The sequence below is a fragment of the Crinia signifera genome, chromosome 8 (genome assembly GCF_055691185.1).
Source record: "Crinia signifera chromosome 8, ASM5569118v1, whole genome shotgun sequence".
Lineage (NCBI taxonomy): Eukaryota > Metazoa > Chordata > Amphibia > Anura > Myobatrachidae > Crinia > Crinia signifera.
Window position 1 is genome coordinate 151,412,898 of NC_139224.1, and position 21,287 is coordinate 151,434,184.

At 45.4% G+C, this 21,287-nt stretch overlaps 1 protein-coding gene across 1 annotated transcript; it reads left to right on the forward strand.

Annotated features, from left to right (window-relative positions):
- The first annotated feature begins 1,055 nt into the window (after positions 1 to 1,055).
- On the forward strand, positions 1,056 to 21,287 carry MOB3C (MOB kinase activator 3C). Its single transcript, XM_083157411.1, has 4 exons — positions 1,056 to 1,293; positions 7,042 to 7,505; positions 12,769 to 12,971; positions 17,367 to 21,287. The coding sequence occupies exons 2-4, from the start codon at positions 7,088 to 7,090 to the stop codon at positions 17,394 to 17,396; spliced, it is 651 nt and encodes a 216-aa protein (XP_083013537.1). The 5' UTR covers positions 1,056 to 1,293; positions 7,042 to 7,087; the 3' UTR covers positions 17,397 to 21,287.

The following is a 21,287-nucleotide window of genomic DNA, read 5'->3' on the forward strand; positions in this document are numbered from 1 at the left end:
CGAAGACTTGCACAGGGGGGTGGATTTGGGGGTGCAGGAGGCGGCCAGCGGACTATCGCATATGAACGCTCCGGGGTTTCCTGGGCGTACCCACAAAAACGTGGGTGTGCCCTCGGAAAACGCTGGGCATCCCTATGCAAAGGGGGGCAGCCACCTGCCTTCCATGGGCAGGTGGCTGACATCACGGACTGTCAGCTCCCCGCCTTTTTCTCGGAGCAGGGCACCGCTAATCTAAATCACCAGAGAGTGATGGTCGGTGACCTTAAAATGATTTTGGGCCCGCCGGTAAGTCTGCGAATGGATGTTTATGCAAAACATCCATTTGCAGTGCTGCAGGGAAATTTGGCGAGTAGGGGGAGGGGTGGGAAGTGTTAGCTGCATTCCATGCAGATTCGATCCCAGTGCGTGGCCCCGTGACATCAAGATCGAAAGCAGAAATAGGCTGTGCAGGCAAATCTATTTATGCTTCCGTCTGCTAGATCGGAAGCAGTGTCTTGGTTTCCAAAGCCCCCCTCCCCCCCCCCCCCCTGCGCGGTCGTTGAAATCAACTCAATATCAACGTCTGCCAGATCGGCCCGTGCATACACCCCATAAGGCTCACAGTGTATTATTGAGCTGTTGTTTGTGGTGGGTGCAGTGTGTGTGCTGTTCTGTGCAGAGGGTGTAGCGTGTTTTATGCTTCTGTTTGCAGAGGGCTTAGGGGGTTATTCTGATTCACTCACAAAGGCACAATCACTCTAATGGACAAAACCATGCTGTGCTGCAGGTGGGGCTGATGTAACATGTGCAGAGAGAGTTAGATTTGGGTGGGGGGGGGGGTGTACTTTAAAGGGATATCTATATTGCAGTGTAAAAATAAAGCAGCCAGTGTTTACCCTGCACAGGAACAATAAAACACCCAAATCTAACTCTCTCTGCACATGTTACATCAGCCCCACCTGCAGTGCACATGGTTTTGTCCATTAGAGAGTGATTGTGCCTTTGTGAGTGAATCAGAATAACCCCCTTAGTGTGTGTCTGTCTGTGCAGTGGGAGTAGTATGTAGTGTATTGTGTTTCCCTCTGGGTGTGTGTCAGGGGCCATATTCTGGGTCTGACTCACTGCACACAAGTTGCTACAGGAACAGCTGTATAGTTGGAGAGAGAATCAGGATGTGACATCACATGCAGGAAAAAAAAGAACAGTTCTTTAAAGCAAACTTCATTAAGTATCTCAGGGTCTGTGACAGGAGCTGGGAGGATTCTCTGCATCTTATAAATGTTGCCTGACACATCCCGAAGACCACGGAGCAAGGTGAGACTCCACATACATTATCCGCACACACATATAAGTCTGGGGGCGGCAATACTCTGTATTATCAGGCTTCACTATACATTTATAGGGGATGATATTTATTCCTTTGGCTTCAGCAGCGTTCATGTGAAAGTTGTCTAACTGGATAGAACCACTTGTTAGAACTTGAATTGTTACGAGTCAGATTAACATTTGTGGAAGAGGTATCAAGCCATGGCTACAGATATAAGTACCAACCAATCAGCTACTGTTATTTTACAGGTTGTGCTAGAAAAAAAATCACAGAAGCTGATTGGTTGGCTGTTTACGACTGGGAACACATCAGGTGATACTGTATATTGTCTGCACATCAGATGAGACCACCCGGCAGCCAATGGCATACAGTCTAAATGTGGTCATGAATTACATAGCACACTGCAAAATATATTGTTCAGTGTGTGCGTGGACGACCGACTAATAGTTACATTGGTCTTCCCGTTGGCCAGGAAGGAACTGCATTGTTTTGATGTGTACCTGGCCTAACTTTCCACTTTATCATTCTCCATATCTATGGCATATTGTGACCCAGAGGCAGAACTCTGGGAGGCAATGGAGTCATCTGCCGCCGGGCTCCTGCTCCCAAGAGGGCACCTCTCCAACCATGCAAGTTTCAATCAGTTCCTTGAAAGCCATCGATATCGCTGCTGTGTCTGACTTCCTCTTATAGCAGGACCATAGATGTCACACTCGGAGTCTATTCTAAACATACTATACATAACATACATACACACACATGCATACATATATATATTTATATAAGGTGTTGTGTGTGTGTGTGTGTGTGTGTGTGTGTGGGGGGGGGGCACCAATATTTATCTTGGCCTCCGGGCGACTGGGGCGAACTTACGCCACTGTTGTGACCTGTACATTTCTAAGAACAGTGTGGTGCTCCTGGCACCCTGGAAAGGTGGGCAAGTATTCCACTTTCTCTGCCAGACCCTTACCGTGTACTGGAGTACATGGTAAGTGTATTGATAGAAAGCTCTTAGACAACATAGCAAGGCTCTATGGGGGTTATTCTAGTCCATTCTTTCTGACAAAATCCTTCTTAGATGGACAAAACCATGTGCACTGCGGGTGGGGCAGATGTAACTTGTGCAGAGAGAATTAGATTTGGGTGGGGTTTTTCTTCAAAGTGAGATCTATATTGAAGTGTAAAATCATGCAGTCAGTATTTTCCCTGCACAGAAACAAAATAACTCACCCAAATCTAATTCTCTCTGCACATGTTACATCTGCCCCCCTGCAGTGCACATGGTTTTGTCCATCTAAGAAGGATTTTGTCAGAAAGAATGGGATCAGTCAAGTCCTTAAATAGAACTAGTGCCGACAAATCCAGTGTATTCGTTAAATATAATCGATATACCGGTTTCTCGTGTTAGATTACTAGATGCTTATGTTGCTGCTTTGCTACCATTCCCGCTAGTCTTGAGTGAGTTAATTGTGTTTAGCTTTAGATGGTTGGATAATCAAAATGTAAATAATTATCCTAAACATAAATAGGTATCCAGGAGAGAGGAATAGTACAGTGTGTTAGATTCAACTCTTTCTACTGCCAAACGTCTTCAGAACGAGCGGATAGAAGGTGAGAGAAGAGATTGAGGCACTGATTGAAAAAAAAGTCAGTGTAAAGAGGACACTTCTGTGTGTAGTGTTAGGTCAGCCCTGATGCCAATGCATTGCAGGGCAAAAATGCGCTACCAGAAAGTCTCTCTTAAGGCCCATACACACTGGGCGACTTTGAACTGAAAGTCGCTCAAAACACCCAGTTTGAGCGGCTTTCAGCTCAAAGCCTCCCAGTGTGTATGCCCCAGTGATGACCGCTGCTGCGCGCTCCCGCATCATTGCCGGGAAAGTCTTTCAGCAGATGAGCGGTTTTGATGACGGCTTTGCATAGCACTGCGCCGGGCAGGGGAAAAGCTGCTTAGTGTTTATGGACTGAGCGGCTTTCCCCCCAGCGATGAACGCGATCATCAATGTCCATTCATGCTGGGCATAGTCGCCCAGTGTGTATGGACCTTAACACTAGAAAAGGATAGACAATGTATTGAACATAAGTTACATACAATTAAAGCATAAAATGTAACAATATAATATAATCAGAGAATATCTGAGGCAGACGGAATTGGTGAAAATGATGACTGACAGTTACAATTGTGTTTATATGCACGCTGCAAATCTTCTAGATTGGATGTTGTAACATTGCAAATAAATCATAGGTTTCCATTGCTGCTATTGGCGTTTAGGTCATGTGTGTAGTTAAGTTTCCTATGTAACAACTTAATATATCAATGTTGTCCCCAATCAGACAGGAAGTGTCACTTCCATCGCCGCTCTCCTCTCTATGATTAGATCTTTCCTATCAGATCAGAGACATAATTTGCACCATCAGGTTAAGCACTGTCACTGCTACATGGGAAAGTACCTGGGTTTCCTTGCTGTGCTTTCAGTACGTACTATGTAAGACATAACATCACAGATTCTCCTAGCGCACAATGCAATTGCAGCTGGATCCTGTCATGTGACTTCTTGTCTCTAATAATAACCAGCAAGTTACAGGAACAATGGAAGCTTACACGCCAAGAATTGGGTGAGCAGCTTTATTAACTACTACTGTATACATTGTATATGATGTACACAGTACTGTATGACAGTACAGCAGCTGTATCTAGAATCTCACATAAAATATTACAACACATACATACAGGGGTATCCAATTACTTGTGATGAATCATCGGGAGCAAAAAAACTGGAGTTTTTCACGGTGTTTCACCATTTTTTTTTCAGGGTATCCCATTAGATCTTGTGAAAAAAAAAAAAACTGCCACAAAAAGATAGCACTTATCGAGGATTTTGCTTCACCTGCCTAATGGCATCAGGACCAAAGTGGAGATAACCAACCAATCAGCTTCTGTCAGTTTACATGCTGTATTTGAAAAATGACAGGAGCTGATTGGCTAAGTGTAAAACAAATTTCTAACAAAGAGTACATGGAAAAAAGACAAATACAGAAGAAACTAGAAAACTCTTTTTATATCTTTCCTACAACTTTTCTCCAATTAAACTCCTCATAAGCCCATAAAGTGAAACTAACCAGATGTCTCTTCCTGTGATGTCAGGTGAATGTTATTTCTGGAAAAGCACCATTACATCAATGCCATTAGAATAGTTTTTAATCCACTGTGGTCTGTTTCTGTGATATCAGAGCTATTCTATAACAAATATCGGTCCTTATTCTTGTCCGTTTCTGGCCGATGTTTCTGATTTGCTCAATGCGCATTTCTGTGCATGTGCATGAGCTGGGCGCGTGCATCCACGGCGAACAGACTGTTCGCTAAGTGCCTGCACCCAAGATAGCGGGCAGGGGGTGGAGAGGGGTGTGGGGCAGTCCATTAGCATATGGTCGTTCATGGTCGTTACCATGAGAAATCTGGGCAAAGCCTGCGAGGAAATGCCTTTGTGAGTTTCACACTCGCCGGGATGTTTGCTCCAGAAAGAGCTATGGCGTCTCACCCCCTATTTTAAATAGGGACAGCATGCACCAAAGTTGCACATGGCCAAAAAAGAACATGGTATTGTGGGGGAACGGCCACTCAATAGTACCCTCAATTCAAATTATACTACTACGTAGTGCCCCTTACATTACAATGCATAGTGGTGTCCCTTATTCACATTATACCACACAAAAATGTTCCTTACACATTAGTAGTGCCCTTTACATGTTCTGCCCACACAGTAGTATTGCCCCTTACACATTATGTCTACTCAGTAATGGTGCCCCTTACACATTATGCCCACATAGTAGTAGTGTCCCATTCAGGTTGTGCCCACTGTAGTTGTGCCCCTTACATGAGATGCCCACAGTACTAGTGCCTCACACATTATGTAGTAACCATATATATATATATATATATATATATATATATATATATATATATATACTTTAAATAGCTGCCCCCTCCCCCATACATATAACACTATATAGCTATACCCATGTCCCTGCTCTCACTATGGCTATGCCCAGGACAAGGTACCACTAACGTAGCACGTGACAAAATAACCTATTATGTCATCTTGTTTACCATCATCTTATTTGAATGAAGACACAGGATGAATCATTTATTATACTATACTGTATTAACATATTACAATACATTAAATTATTCATCCCGTGTCTTAATTTAAATAAGATGACATTATTGTTTATTGGTAACCTGTTACATGAATAGTACTTTGTTGTCCTCGGTTCTGTAAGGATACATTTATTATACTTCTAATGCCCCGTTACATCACAACTCCCCCCTCTCCAGCACTCACATGGCTGCTGTCTCGTACCCCCAACACCCTTTCAATTATTGTAATATTTAGGCATTTCCTTATTGCCACTTTTCTAACAGGATGAAACCTGAACAAGTGTGGAATTCTTTATTACAATTATTATTAACCTGTACAATTAATAGAAAAGGAATAATGCATTGCTATTGCTACAAAAAAGTTCAAATATGTTGCACAAATAAATTACTTTAGGCCATGACATAACTTTTGTATATTGCTCTGATCTGCAAGTCCCTGGCAATGAGCAAAAAAACAAAACACTGGCAATGATTTCGAAACCCCCTGGCTATGAGCATGTAACCCGTGGCAACGAGCATTTAGGTTAAAAGAATTATAGTAAATGTATGGGGGTGGGGCAACGGTAGTTTTTTGTGCAGGGGGCACAAAATTTCTATTTACACCACTGAGATTTTCCTGTACGGACACTGAATCCATAATGTGATCTTATGTTGTTAATCGGCCAATGTTGGTAATCGGCAAAAAAAAAACAACGTTCTAGTGTGTGGGCACCTTTAGAAGCTGCTCTGCCAATCACAAGCTTGGGGTAATGCAGGACACAGTCAGTCAATGATTGGTGCATTGTTACCTTTACAGCATGTCTGTGAGTTGAGTTCAGTGTCAGTTGGTAAGTGGTTAACAGTAGACTTGGTTGTTTTTCTTTAAGGCCCCCATACACTAGTGTGATTTGGGCTTTTTTTTACTTGATTTCGATGCATTGGGGTGATAATGGAGTGAAATGTGTCAAATCGTATGACATTTACTTACGATTACAATGCGTGATCCTGTGCGCATCAGATTGGATCAGTGCTGCAACACGGTTTTATGGCATTCCCGGGCGTGAATTGGATTGCATGCAATACATCGTATTCAAAGTGACCGCATATGATGGATCCCGATTATTTATTTATTAAGTTTCTTCCATAGCGCACACATATTCTGCAGCGCTTTACAAATTATAGTTGAACATTCACATCCATCTCTGCCCCAGTGGAGCTTACAATCTATATTCCCTACCACATGTACATGCACACACAGACATTCTAGGGTTAATTTTGTTGGAAGCCAATTGATCTACCAGTATATTTTTGGATTATGGGAGGAAACCGGAGTACCCGGAAACCCACGCAAGTATGGGGAGAATATACAAACTCAGTTAAGGCCATGGTGGGTATAGAACCCATGACCTCAGCGCTGTGAGGCAGTAATGCTAACCATTATGCCGTCCGATGCTGGGGAACTGCCAGTTGAAGAGGTATCATGTGCGGGTTTTGCATGCGATACCTCATATTGGTGTATGGGCACCTTACGTTTGTGCATACTGAGCTTTAATGACAACCTTTCATTTACCTTACGTGATCTCTATTCCTCCTCCAGAGCCACCACCCAGCATCTCCCTGCTGATCCTCAGCCCCCTGGCACTATGGCACTATGCCTTACGCAGGTGTTCAATAAAGACAGAACGTTTCGTCCGAGGAAGAGGTTTGAGCCGGGGACGCAACGCTTTGAACTTTACAAAAAGGCCCAGGCATCACTGAAATCCGGCCTGGACCTCAGGACGGTGGTCCAGCTGCCACCCGGGGAGAACATCAATGACTGGATAGCTGTCCATGTTGTGGACTTTTTCAATAGGATTAACCTAATCTATGGAACCATGTCGGAGTTCTGCACAGAGAGGAGCTGTCCCGTCATGTCTGGGGGGCTGAGATACGAATACAGGTGGCAAGATGAGCACAAGTATAAGAAGCCCACCAAGGTGTCTGCTCCATTGTACATGAACTTGCTGATGGAGTGGATTGAAACCTTAATAAACAATGAGGACATATTTCCAACCAGAATGGGTAAGTCTTGTTCTGTTTCTATGAATGGGCAACAACTGATCGCAGTGATTTAGAGAAAGAGTCCATTTGTGGCCAGATGCCTATGGCTAGCAGAGGTGAGGTTGTTTCTATACCGGTCCTGGCCAGTAATGTCGGATACACACTGGAACCGACCGGCAATCAGGCCATTTTAACATATGTATTATTCATATGTATGTAGATGAGATTACGGAAATGCTGTAGATTGTTTTTGGGTTAGAACATAGAAAGTCTAGATATTGTCCATAGATTAGAGTTTAGATAGAGGCTGATTCTGAGTTACGAGTGAAGCAAAAAAGAAACAGAAATGCAGTAACACCATGCTGCACTGCAGGGGGTCAGATGTAACATGCACAGAGAGATGTAGTGATGGGAGGGGTGTGTCCCAACAGATGAAATTGCAGTGTAAAATGAAACTGTCCAGCACTTGTGGGCTACAGGCAAATGCAGCCAGTATCATACCTCTCAACATTTTTGAATCTGAAAATGAGGACCCTTGGCCTCATGGGAGGGAACATGGCCTCATGACACATCCCGGTGTCCACATACATCTAGCTTTCTTGTGTGCTAAACAGCCCTTCTAGTCATGCCATGCCTTGGTGTGATTCGTTAATGCTAAGCATCTTATTCACAAAGCACAAGCAGCTTCTGCTGATTAAAATGATATCCACCATGCCTATATTCTTTGTGGGACTGCTTCCATACCTGCATACACTTTTCTGGATAACACTTTAAAGTACAGTAGCATTTCTTATGCAGACACAGATCTGCAATATAACAAAGTCAAACTGAGGTCATTTGGCCAAAAATATGGACCCATCTACCCCAACCAGGTGGCCTCATCTGGGCCCTTATTCTGATCGGTGCGGCCGGAGCCGATTATGCGGCCAGGACCGTGGGTGCGAAACCCCGCCTTCCATACGGATCGCCAACTCCGTCCGTATGCGGTAAGAAGCTGTCCGAACGGACCGCACGTGTATTTTTCACGGAATACGCCTCCTCCATCTAAGGGAACCTCCCCCATCATTCGATGGTCGCAGACCATCGAATGCAGGACCGAGTGCTCCACCAGCACCCGCAACCTCAGACCACACGGACATTTTTCCGTGCAAAAGCAGGGATCTGGGCGGGCAGCTGACATCCGGCGATGTCATATATCCGCCCCCTACACGTGCGTCACGGCCGCATTACCATACGTACGCCCAGCGTTTTCATGGGAACGCCCATGAAACGCGGGGCGTATGCATATGGTAATGAGCCCAAATAGCCCTTCACGCCCCTCTCCACCCCCTGTTCGGAGTGTTCACATATCATGCGGGATTTGGCCGTACGCCCCGCCAAGAGACGCCTCTGCACATGCGCAGACACAAAACATCGGCGGGCCGAACGCACGCGGATATATCCGCACCGATCAGAATAAGGGCCCTCGTGGCTCCCTGACATTCCTAAGGTTCAAAAGCACTGGACCCCCCAGGCCAGTACACGGGATAGAAGTATAGGAATGTATATGGGCATTCAATGTATGAATATACATATTTTCTGCAAAAGTAAAGAAATTTATGTTTTGATTGTATTTTATATTTCTTGCAGTTTAAATTTTGGGATCAAACCAGCAAAGCTGATGTTTATTACATCTAGCCGAGAATGTATAAAAGTGTTAATCAGACCAGATACACTTGTTCATGTTTCTCTCTGACATTCACCTTCGCTTCCTCTATGAGAGTTGCCTTCAGTGACGCAGATGGTTCCTTCCTTCCGTGTCACAGGGTTTTTTCACAAATGTCCTCTTTTGAAGTGGTTTGTTATCTTATAGGGCTGAGCACTAAATACACATGAAAGTGGAAACAGTGCTGTGTGCTGGATAACTATATAACAGTCTCTTAAGAGAAAACCATTGTGGATGCATTTACCTAAGATCCCTGCAATAAGGTTTTCATTTCAGTACTTGTTGAATCTATATTGCAGCACTTTGTAGTATGTGAATAGATGGCTGTAGTACATTGTGGGACACGGGGCTGTAAGTCTAAGCCCAGCCAACCTGCCATCTGTAAGGGCCATATAAGGAATTGGAGGCAAAACATACTTAAGCATACAGTACTTGCCTACCTGATCCTCTCCATGAGGAAGAAAATGCTCTGTTCCTGGACTTCCCTGGTAATGTAGGATCAGTGGTGTAGCTAGGTTTTACGGTGCCCGGAGCAAGGGCATGTTTCGTGCCCCCCCCCCGATTTGTACTAGGTGGGACCCTTGCGTGGCAAAAAGAGGGCACGCCTAAGATTATACCACTTACCGTAATGCCCATTGCACATTTTAGCGAATTTTGTAATACCCATTACACATAAAGCCAAATGCCGTAATGCCCATTACACATAAGGCCACACATGATGCCCATGATTTGTGGCGTGGGTGGGGGAGTGGTCGGTGCCGAGTAACTGCAGTTGTCAGGGGGGCAGATGTGGGGTGGGCGCAGGTGTGTGAGAATAATACAGGTTGCCATAACCCAGTAGTGGCAATATATTGTAGATAGGTCAGGACTGGTACACGCTGCCATTATACTGCAGATAATGCCGCCCCCCCCCCCCCCCCCAACAAGTCCCTACTACCAGAGTTGGGAACACACAATAATTAGCCATTACACACTTGGTGGCACACACTTTTAACAAAATCATTTATATGCACTTACTGTTACAAGGGATGCAAACAGTTAAAGTGCTCCAGCAGTGGCGTAACTAAGTTTTGGGCGCCCCCCCGCCGTTAGTTTTGCCCCCCCCCCCCCGCCGCCGCCCCTCCAAGCACCTCCAATCCCCCGCCGCCCATGCAAACCCCCCCCCCCCAATCCCCTGCAGCCTTACCTATCGCGCTGGTCCCGGCGGCTCTGTTCTTCTTCTGCTGAGGACCACCACAAAATGGCCGCCCCCATACAGCAGACAGTTTCAGAGAACTGTGTGCTATATGGGGGTGGCCATTTTGTGGTGGTCCTCAGAAGAAGAACGGAGCCGCCGGGACCAGCGAGATAGGTAAGTCTGCGGGGGATTGGGGGGGGGGGGGTGTAACTAAAGCACCGCAGCCCCTGGCGCCCCCACATGCACAGCGCCCCCCCCCCGCGGTGGCGGGGGCTGCGGTGCTATAGTTACGCCGCTGTGCTCCAGGCACATTCAGCTTGCTCCGTGTAAAAGCAGCGTGATGAGTAGGGAGGGCTCCGTAATTTGAGTGCAGTGCAGGACTGTGGACGGCTCCGTTGTATCAGGCAGTCAGTGTCAGTGTCTGCCCTGTATGCTCTGCTCGGAAGGGAGGAGGGATGGAGGGGACTTCAGGCTGCCAGCGCTGCTGCCTGGAGTGGGATAGCTTAGGTACAGGGGCAGCAGACAGCAGCGGAGCTGAGCAGGCACAGCTGTGGGGATGGAGAGGCTAGAGAGAGCTCCCGTCCTCCCTGCACTGAGGAGCGGCGGCCCCTCTGTAAAAGAGTAAGTGTCAGACAGTGACTGACACGCTGGAAGGTGCCTGGCGGCTGGGGAGCAGGTGAGCAGGGCGGGGGAGCCGGTGGCAGAGCTCCGACGCCAGGTGACATGTCTGCGCCTGGAGCAAGTGCTCCACCGGCTCCACCCTAGCTACGCCTCTAAGAAAGGTGTTTTACCACAGGTGCTGACAATCATACATTACCAGGGAAGTCCAGGAACAGAGCATTTTCTACCTCATAAAGAGGGTCAGGTAGGCAAGTATGACACACGGGGGCAATTTCAGCACCTATCGCTATGCAACCATATTGCCAGTGATTTCATGTGCTGTGGGAGATAAATCCCCGGGAGCGTGCCCCCGCGGCCTGTCCCTTATGGTCTCTGGTCCCAGGAGCATGCTCCTCCGGGACAAACTGTAAAGGTAACAATGCACCAATCATTGACTGACTGTGTCCTGCATTACCCCAAGCTTGTGATTGGCTGAGCAGCTTCTAAAGGTGCCCACACCCTGTCGATAAAATATGTAATATTATTTTGAAGACGTTATGTTAAAAACTACTCCAATCCCTTTAGTTCACTTTATTTTTTTAGTGATAACATTGCATTTCCTTTAATTATAATGGGAAATGCGATCTGGCTGAATTTACTAAGAAAACGTGAAAAAATACAGCAGTCTGCCCTGTGATAATAATGCCAGCTTCAGACAGTGTTATCCACGGGCTCTATAGACCTCTCTGCCAGGCAGAGCAGAGTCGGGAAACAGTGCATGCGAATAGCCATGTGTGTCTAAATAAAGTTTTTTATTTACCTACAGGCCCCCAATGATTGGTGTCCCGGTGAACTCCTCCGTTCCTCTGGTCATCTAATTGCTGGCTCCTTGCACTGTGACCCTGTCATCTGATGTATACCGGCATTTCAGTTTACAGCAGATGTCAGATGACGGGGGCACAGAGCTGGAAGCTGGCGATTTAATGCCCGGAACGGGAGGAGCATACCGGGACACCGATCACCAGCAATAGAAGAATATCTTCACATGCCTGGCATCATGTGCAGCACATTCTGCTGGTATCTTGCGTGAAAAATATACCCGAGAAGACTGCTGAGCAGGGACAGAGCTTTCTCGTATAACATCCAGGGGTTAAAGTGAGGGGGAACGGGGTGGAACTGAGTTCCACCACCTCTAATGGTAGGGGGAACGGAGTTCCACCTCTACCATAGTCCTGAAAAGTAATTCCATCAGAAAAGCCTGTCCCAGCGTCTTCTTCTTCTGGTATGGAGTATGTAATGTAACGTTAAGATGAACAACTGTGGACATTATGTGTATAAGGGGCATTACTGTATGATTTAATAGGAATCAAGGGCACTACATGCGGTGTAATGTGTACACGATTGTGCTACCATGTGTTGTGGGACCATTATCCCATTATGGGTGGTAGGGCACAAATTCCCTGGGGGGGGGGGGGGTCATTGTTAGGGGAACGGATTTCTACCACCTCTCCAGGACCACTTTAAGCCCTGATAACATCCGTGTAGTCATGGCGGATGGCGATATGGTCACTGTCTAGAAGCTGCATGTCGACAATCCTCCCATGTTGGCGTAGAGCATGTCCGCCTAACATACCATAGACATGTCAGATCCAGCATATGGCACCTGAAAGTAAAACATGGCTTTTTACCTGATGTAGTGAGCACAATGGCTCCTATAGTAGTGACCGTACGTAGTTCTTCTTTCAGCAGTTGCTATGTACATGTGTGTCCTAACAGTCCTGTGTTATTGTCCATGTCCACAGGCGTTCCTTTCCCAAAGAACTTCCAACAAGTTTGCAACAAGATCCTGACCCGGCTTTTCCGCGTGTTTGTTCATGTGTACATTCATCACTTCGATGGGATTTTAAGTGTGGGAGCCGAAGCCCACGTCAACACCTGCTACAAGCATTTCTACTACTTCATCACAGAGTTCAGCCTGGTGACCCAGAGGGAGCTGGAGCCGCTGGTAAGAGACAATAATGGCGGATGTGCGGTAACTTGTGATACAGGTGTGTGACCCGTACGTTGGGGTTCCGCTATGTATAACAGACAGAGATTATTGATGGGAGTCTGCCCATGCCACAATTATGGCAATATGAACAAACTATGGAACTATTTAGCACCAATGGGTGGCTACACATTGCATAATTTATAGGACTACAATACAAAGATTATAATACAGACAAATAAAAAATATTATTTCCCCCATCATGTAATTACTGTAGATTAGGAAAATGAGCAGAAGTTTAAAATGAAGAGCAGACGGCAGGCTCTGTTCTGCTCTATACGATGATTAGATGTCATTAGAAAATTTTGTGACATGAAATGCCTTTATACAGGTGCGTATACTCGACACAAAAAGTCACAAATGGTACGGAACACAGTTGTATGAAGCACACTAATGTTCCAATATAAACATAATTGGGTTCAAAGTTTGTATTAATTAAAATATATATTTTAGTTAATTCAAATGAATAATATGGCAAATTGGACAAACACGAAACACAAATCATGGGATGTGCGTAAGCAGGGTACCTACACCAGTCTGGGTTTGTACAGGTTATAGAATGTGCATATAATGCTGCTTTCAGACCGCAAAACTGGGTCTGCAAGCTAAAACCCCTTTCAGACCGCATGTCTTTAAACCAGGGGTGGGGAACCTTTTTTGTGCCGAGGGCCGTTTGTATGGGGAAAAAATCCTTATGTAAAAATGTCTCTTACGAATTGTCCTGCTGCAGCCGTCCCACGCTCCGATGGCTGCCACTGAATCCTGTTGATTAAGAGGAATCTCATGAGAACTACCGACCTCTCGCGAGAATTCCCCTATACTTGACTCCCGGCAAAGCCGCCGGGCGTGTGGGAGGGCCACTCAGACCGGCTACGGGGGCCGGATACGGCCCGCGGGCCTGAGGTTCCCCACCCCTGCTTTAAACGGTATTTCAATGCAGTTTTTGTTCCTTCACAACACTGAACCCGTTTTAACCCATAGAAAACAGTGGATGAAAAAACAGGTCTGAAACGGTTAGGACCCTGCTTTATTACCGTTTAAAAATACTAGTTCAATAGAACCGGTAAGTTCACTCTGTACCTTTCAGACTGCACAAATTACCATTTTAAAATGGTAAAAAAACGGCAAAATAATAAGAAGTGCGGTCTGAAAGGGGCATAAGTGGGTGAGAATATAGAAAGGGGTGGGGATTACCCAGAGGAGTGGGAGAAAATATGAATATAATAGTTTCATGGTGAATCTATAATTCACACAGATAAAACTATGGGGCAGCATGGGTAGCATTACTGCCTCACAGGGGCAGGGACTGATGTGAGTGTTCAAAATACTCTGTACTGTAAAAGCACTGTGGAATATGGACCTTATTCAGGTTCATTTGAGAGTGGGTATGCGTTCACACAGGTCCAATGTTTTTGCACTGCTCCGGGTGCATGCGGCCACGGCAAACAGATTGTTCGACGGGTGCATGCACCAAACATTGCGGCCATGGGGGCGGCGGGCCGGGGGACTCTACCCAGTGTTTCACGAGCATTCCCATGGAAATCCTCCGGTGGCATGGCCAGGCAGCTGACATCACTGGATATCAGCTGCCCCCCCATTTCCTCCTGAATGTGACCTGAGAGTCACTTTTGTTATGCGTGCACTGACCACATCTTTTGATGGTCGGTGACCATTGCAAGATGTGGGAGTCTCCCCCTGACATGCGAATGGATGTTGATGTAAAACATCCATCTGTATGCCTTGAGTGCCAACCCGCGGTGCAAGGGCGGGTTCTGGTGAAATTCGAACCCCCTGTGTGTGCGCTATATAAATACCTGGTAATAAATAAAATAATAAATAAATATAGATTGCGGTGTGTGAGATATGGGAACAATACTGTATGCACCCGTATATAACCTGATCTTCTGGAGATGGGCACGGATTGGTCACCTGTGTATATAAGTAGATTCTAGGGGACAGGTGGAAGAAGCCAGTCGCTCAGACATCGGCCTGGACATCGGTAAAAGTCCATAACGATGAATGAGGGAATAAAGCGCAGACTGTATAAAGCTAGGCCACAATGCAAACACACAAACCGGTCACCATTGTGTTAATCTGGGTGCAAACTACTAGTGACCGAGCCGGTATAACAGGTGTATTAGCCGTAGATCATGAGACCAGCTGCATACTGCACACGTGTGTCCACTCGATGTATCCGGATTATGTAACGGATCTATCAATAACACCATGAGTCAGCCATCCTATCAGATGTTTCCGGCTGAGCCGTGCCGTAGACGTATTGCAATATACTGATAACAGAGAATATTCCACAGCGACATTAATGTATGTTTACTATATGATGCAATATCAGTAACTGTATGATGCAATGTTAGTATAGGGATCATGCACAGGTTGATCACACACAAAGAGTCTTGCACTTCTACGTTCCATTACATATTGGGCCTGATTCAGACCAGTTCGCATGTGAGTGCACCAGTAAAAAAAACATTCAATGGTCACTCACCATCGAATGATTTTTCATTGGTTGGCAAATAGTAGTTTAGACTGACTTTTATTTCCAAATTTGGCCGAATTCAGGGTGGGCACTGATGTCATGTGATGTCAGCCGACATCCCCGAGCAGGCACCGACACGCCTGTGTTTCGCAGGAAAACGCCCAGCGCTCCCCTGCTCTGGCCCCCTGCCGAAGGCGTTCGCACAGAGGGTCTGCACATCCGCATGTTCGCCCACGCGCATGCGCAGACCCGCACCATCACCCGGGGGAGTGATTTCGGACCTGGCTAACCAGGTTTGAATTGCCCCAATATGCTTAGAATGGTGCAGTCTGGGAGAGATTAGCAGCTGCTTCTGATTGGCTGATTGCATATAGTTGCTGCTGCTGTCTGTTCTCATTCATTGCTACCTGTACTTGAAATGAAGATTTGCATTTGGTTTTTAAAGAGGGTAACTACAGATGTTTGCAATGGCGGCTGCAGTGCAGGGGGGATTGTAATATATATATATGCTGGCTGGTTTCCCCAGGGACTGGATGCACTAAATGTATCCGGACTGGAGCTGTGTGGCGCCCGGAAATTAAAGATGGCATTGGACCATCGATGATTTGAAATCATTGATGGTTTAGGGCCGACGTTTAATTCTTTTGCCATTGATGTGGGAGAACCAGATGGTTTCCCTACATTGATGGCACAGGAGAAACGATGTTTCTGTTTTTTTGTTTTTTCCCCAATGTGCTGGGACACAGAGCATAGCTGATAACATGTATGTTCATATGTGCTATGCGTTCCCCCCTCCCCCCTACACGATATGATCATCTCTGCAGCCCAGGGACTGGATGTTTGTACTTATTTGATTGTAATTAGTATGGTTTTTGTGTAACTTTTTCTGTATTTAATTATATTTTGCATTGTAATTGCCACATCTCCAAGTGTGCTGCCAACCTTGCATACTGTATATAATATATTACTGTTTTGGTATGGCAAATGTAATTAAATGACCTAGGGTCGTCCAACCCAAAAAGGGGTTTAGTTATTTGTAGAATATGATTACCTAAAAATACAATAAAAAAATAATGACTTTGTCACCCACTTCTCATATGTCACTGACACAAATACACAGGGGTCCATACAGACAAACACACACATGGGGCTAAAGCACAGATGCTGAATTTCAGACTGCCCTATCCGGGATTGGCCAGCCAAGTCTATGTAGAGGGAGGTGGTGTGGGGGCGTGGCTAAACATAAGCATCAGTGTGGGGTGCCTGTGGTCTGTGCATGCGCAGTTAGCACTGGCTCCACTGACTGCACTGCCCCACCAGCTATAATGGGCTACCACCATCTCAGAATGGCAGGAGCCCGGGACCCAATGCGATACTGCCCGATATTGATACATCAGGCAGCATTGCATCCCCCATAGAAACCTATGGAGGATGCGGCTGCCTACAGGGCAGGAGAGATCGCAGCAGGGATTGGAGATTCCTGCTGCGGTTCCTTCATCTTAAATTCGGGGATACTTAACATTTGTGGCTAAACCCTGAAAATGGGCCCCTAGATCGCAAAAAATGTAACCCGATTCAGGTACTAGGCCAAAACAGGTTAATCACTTTTACCAATGGCACCCAAAAGCCCAGGGGGTACGAGGGGAACAACAAGATTGGATCCAGGAGTTACCCTGCTATGGAGTATTACCCATGTTGTGCAGCTTGGTGCTGGTTTTCAGAGCACTGCTATTGAATTGGTGGTGCCATATAAACAATGGTAATAATCCTTGACTATGTCATTATAAGCTGAAGATCGTTTACCATTTTCCTAGCGGACACTGTTCTATACTCTGATATGTTTTCCTTTGTTTCCATAGAGAGAAATGACAGAGAGAATCTGCCACTGACACGGACCCAGATCTCCGTTCTTAATGTGACCGATCCATTCAATGTGAATCCCATAAGAACCTCAATATGACCGATTCATGGATTTGCCGCAACCAAGAGGAGGACCTGATTTATTTATGAAATAATTCCCACGTGATCAGATCACAGACTGACTTTCAGGGAAATAACCTGGGAACAGCATCAATGCAAATCCCTGATACTGAAGGGATGACAAAAAGGCGGTATGAATGTCTTCTTGGACCAACAGATGTCACATTTACTAAAACTATCATGTACTTACCCATTCCATTTACTCACAGTGTGGTGAAAGCAAATGGTCCTGTGGACCAGATTTCCCAGTTCCTAACATAACCATGATACTATCACTTTATATGAACTCCCAGCATCCAATAGTAATATCCTCAGTGTTGGCTCTACCAGTAGGCAGCTGCCTATTGGCTCCAGAATCTGGGGGAACTCTATCACAAATTTAAGGATCTCAGAAAGAGGCATCCTTGTTGAACTTGATGCAAAGGCAGATGTTAAACCTCTATGGCACCACCTTCACATGTTCTCCCGAGGTTCTGGAAAGTCGATATTGGTGTGTGGGCGGTGGCACCAATAAGCTGAGGTTTTGCCTAGGGTGCTTGAAAGCCTTGCGTCGGCTCCGAATGTCCAATAGAATGTGGTGTTCTTGTAGCAGGGTAGTCTGCTATTGGCAGTTACGTCTATATTATGTTCTCAGATCATTTCATCCTCCGAAATCTGGATCAAGTGCTGTGACATCTATTCTACACACATTGGGCCGTGTTAAGAATTGCACATATTTAGCACGTTTGTCTGAACACAAGATTGCTCAGACACTACTGCGCATTCGTGAGCATTTGGAAAAAATGGCGCAGCAGCCATTTTTCCAGGACTTTGCAGGGTAAGTCTTAAAGAATGGGTGCAGTGTGGCCCCCCTGGGATTCACTGCACACATTGCACCCATTATATATACGCCACTGGTGACACATTTTGTGCACTTAGGTATCCAGATGGCAGACATACGGTCAACAGTCAATAGGTCAACATTTAGAATGCCGACGTTAACAAAAGATCGACATTAACAAAAAGTCAACATGCGCAATGTCGATATTGACAAAAAAAAATGACATTGACAGAAGGTTGACACAAGCAAAATGTAGACATGGCAATGATCAGCAAAGGAAAATGTTGACATGAGTTTTTACAAAAAAATGTTCCCGTTATTTGGACTTTTTCATGCTTTACCATCCACATACATGGAATCCGATTGGGAAAGGATAAGTGTGTCGAACAAAACGAGACACGCGAGGTTACGCTGTTCACTATTTGTGGGCCACATGATCAGATGTCAAAATTGTCACAAAAAAACATAAAAACCTCATGTCGAACTGTCATCGTTGATTTTGTACATGTCAACTTTTTCGTGTCGACCTAGAAATTTTCTGTGAACTGTTCCACCCCCATTTTTAAAGTAGGCATGGCGATTCGGTTGAGCCACGCTTTCACCGAATGCTGAATGTCCTATCTCAAAGGGCAGTATTCAATGAGAAAAATTCTCCGTGCTTTATGGCGAGTTTGTGCTTTTCTCGCGTTGGACGGAGACTTTTGCTCTCAAAAAGCGAGCAACCCTATTCAACGTGCACTTCTCGCCGTCTTTCTAAGTGATTTTCGCCGTGTCTCTCCGTGTAGCAATTCTCCATCTTTTCATGGAGAAGTGGAATATGAACTTTTACAATAAAAGTTTTTTTGTTTTAATTTTGGTGTCAAAAAAATCAGGAATTTTAATCTGTGAAAGGGCATGCTATTTTTATTCATGTGCTTATAGCACATGAATATATATTTAATTTAAAAAATATATATATTTTTTTTTTTTACACAGAGCAGCCAGCAGGGGGCCGGGAGCCGAGCCGCTCATTAGATATTCATATATTAACTGCACCCGATCATTACATATGCACGATCGGGTGCAGTGAATACCCGGCCCCCTGTTGGTTCTCCCGGGGGGGCAGCCTGTGCTGCCTGGCTCCCGAGGAGCCCACCTCCCCGCCACATACGTTCTGGGGCAGGCAGGGAGACTTCCATCTCCCTGCCTGCCACCGTCCTCGGGCTCCCTGCGGCGTCACCTCATACGCCAGATTGGCTGATACTCGCCGCGAGGGGCGGCGAGTATCAGTCACATTGAATAGTGTATGAAGTGCCGTGACGGAGAGTCTCCAAACATGGAGAATCTCTGCAAAAACACGGCGAGTGCATGGCGAGTGAAAAAAAAAACGCTCGCCATACACGGAGAATAATCACATTGAATACTGCCCAGAGCCACAATATTTGCTTTCCAGGCATAAAAATTATAATAATTCTACCAACTAGTTTTTTAACCTGTCATTTGCCGGATACCCTGTAGAACAGACCACGTGACTCAACCCACTGACTGAATGCCCGGTAACATTGCCTCACATGATAATTGTTCCCCTTAACTGGGTCTGGAGTCCCAGTAACCAGACAATGATGCTGCTCCAATTTATCCTGCTGATATAGTCTGTAATACAGGACAGTCATCATTGTGGGGAAATGTTTGGAGCAAATACTGTCTTATAAAACACAACATTCACCCTCCACACAATACAGGATGTCTCTGGAAAAGAGGGGAGTGGTCTACTAAGAAGGCCCCACTGAAAAGTCATTTGTCGTGGACATGAGATCGCTCCAGCCAATATAAAAGCAGGTGCTGCACGTTTTAGCTGCAGGGTGTAACCTTCAGCATCAGATGTATTAAGCCTGGAGAACAGATAAAGTGGAGATAAAGCACCAGCCAATCAACTCCCAACTGTCATTTTCAAACACAGTTGATTGGCTGGTGCTTTATCTCCTTTCTCTTTACCTCCAGTTCATCTCTTCTCCAGGCTTATTGAGTAATCTGTGCCTTACACGTGACTCTCTCTGTTTACTAACCTAGTGCCACGGAACCCAGCTGGATGTATGGAGACTTTAGGTCAGGACAGATTCTAAAGGATTTCTCTGTTGGATTTTATGGTGATGAGATTACCTGGGTTACAGGACGTCTCTGAGCCATTTCCTCAGTTGTACAATGTATTTCTTGTGATATGACATAGGGCTGATTGACAGCTTCGCCATATATGTATTTTTATCTCATTCATAATATATGTGAGGCTACAACTGTAGACTCATCATGTATAGAATATAGGGGCAGATTTATTAAGATCATTGAAGTGATAAAGTGTCTGGTACTTTTCCTGCCGGCCAATCAGCCCCTAAATGTTACGATACAGGTTGATTTTGAAAATGACAGTTATGGGCTGATTGTTACCGTGTAACATCCATTTGCAGGCCCCTGTGAGCGAGTCGCCCATGCGAATGGTTGGCTGCTGCGGGTTTGGTTGATTCACATACGAGGACAACCAGAATAACCCCCATTGAGTACATTCATTTGCAAGGTGGGATTTCACTTTACTAGGGTACTTGATCGCTGGATGCTGCTAATTCGATCAGGTCTGAATTACCCCCATACTGAGTACATTCTACAGGATGGAGTGCGTGGACACAATAAGACACCCCTCCGTTCTGTGATGGACCAACTAAAGCTTTTCTGTGTTAGTTTTGTTACGTTCTATCTGTTTTATTCCGTTCTATAATCTTCTGCCGTTCTCAGCAGTGAAGCTCGGGGAAAATGGTCTCACAAGCCAACAAATAATCACAAAACTATTTAACGTTCTAATGCTTTTTGTCTGAACGTTGGGTCTCATCCAAGCAGCTGGGTCCGTTTCCTGTTCCACTATTCTATTTTGTCTAGAAGTATATTTGTTTTATTGTTTCGGCTATTGTTATATTTTTATATATAAAAAAAACAAAATGTCTTCTATTGTTTC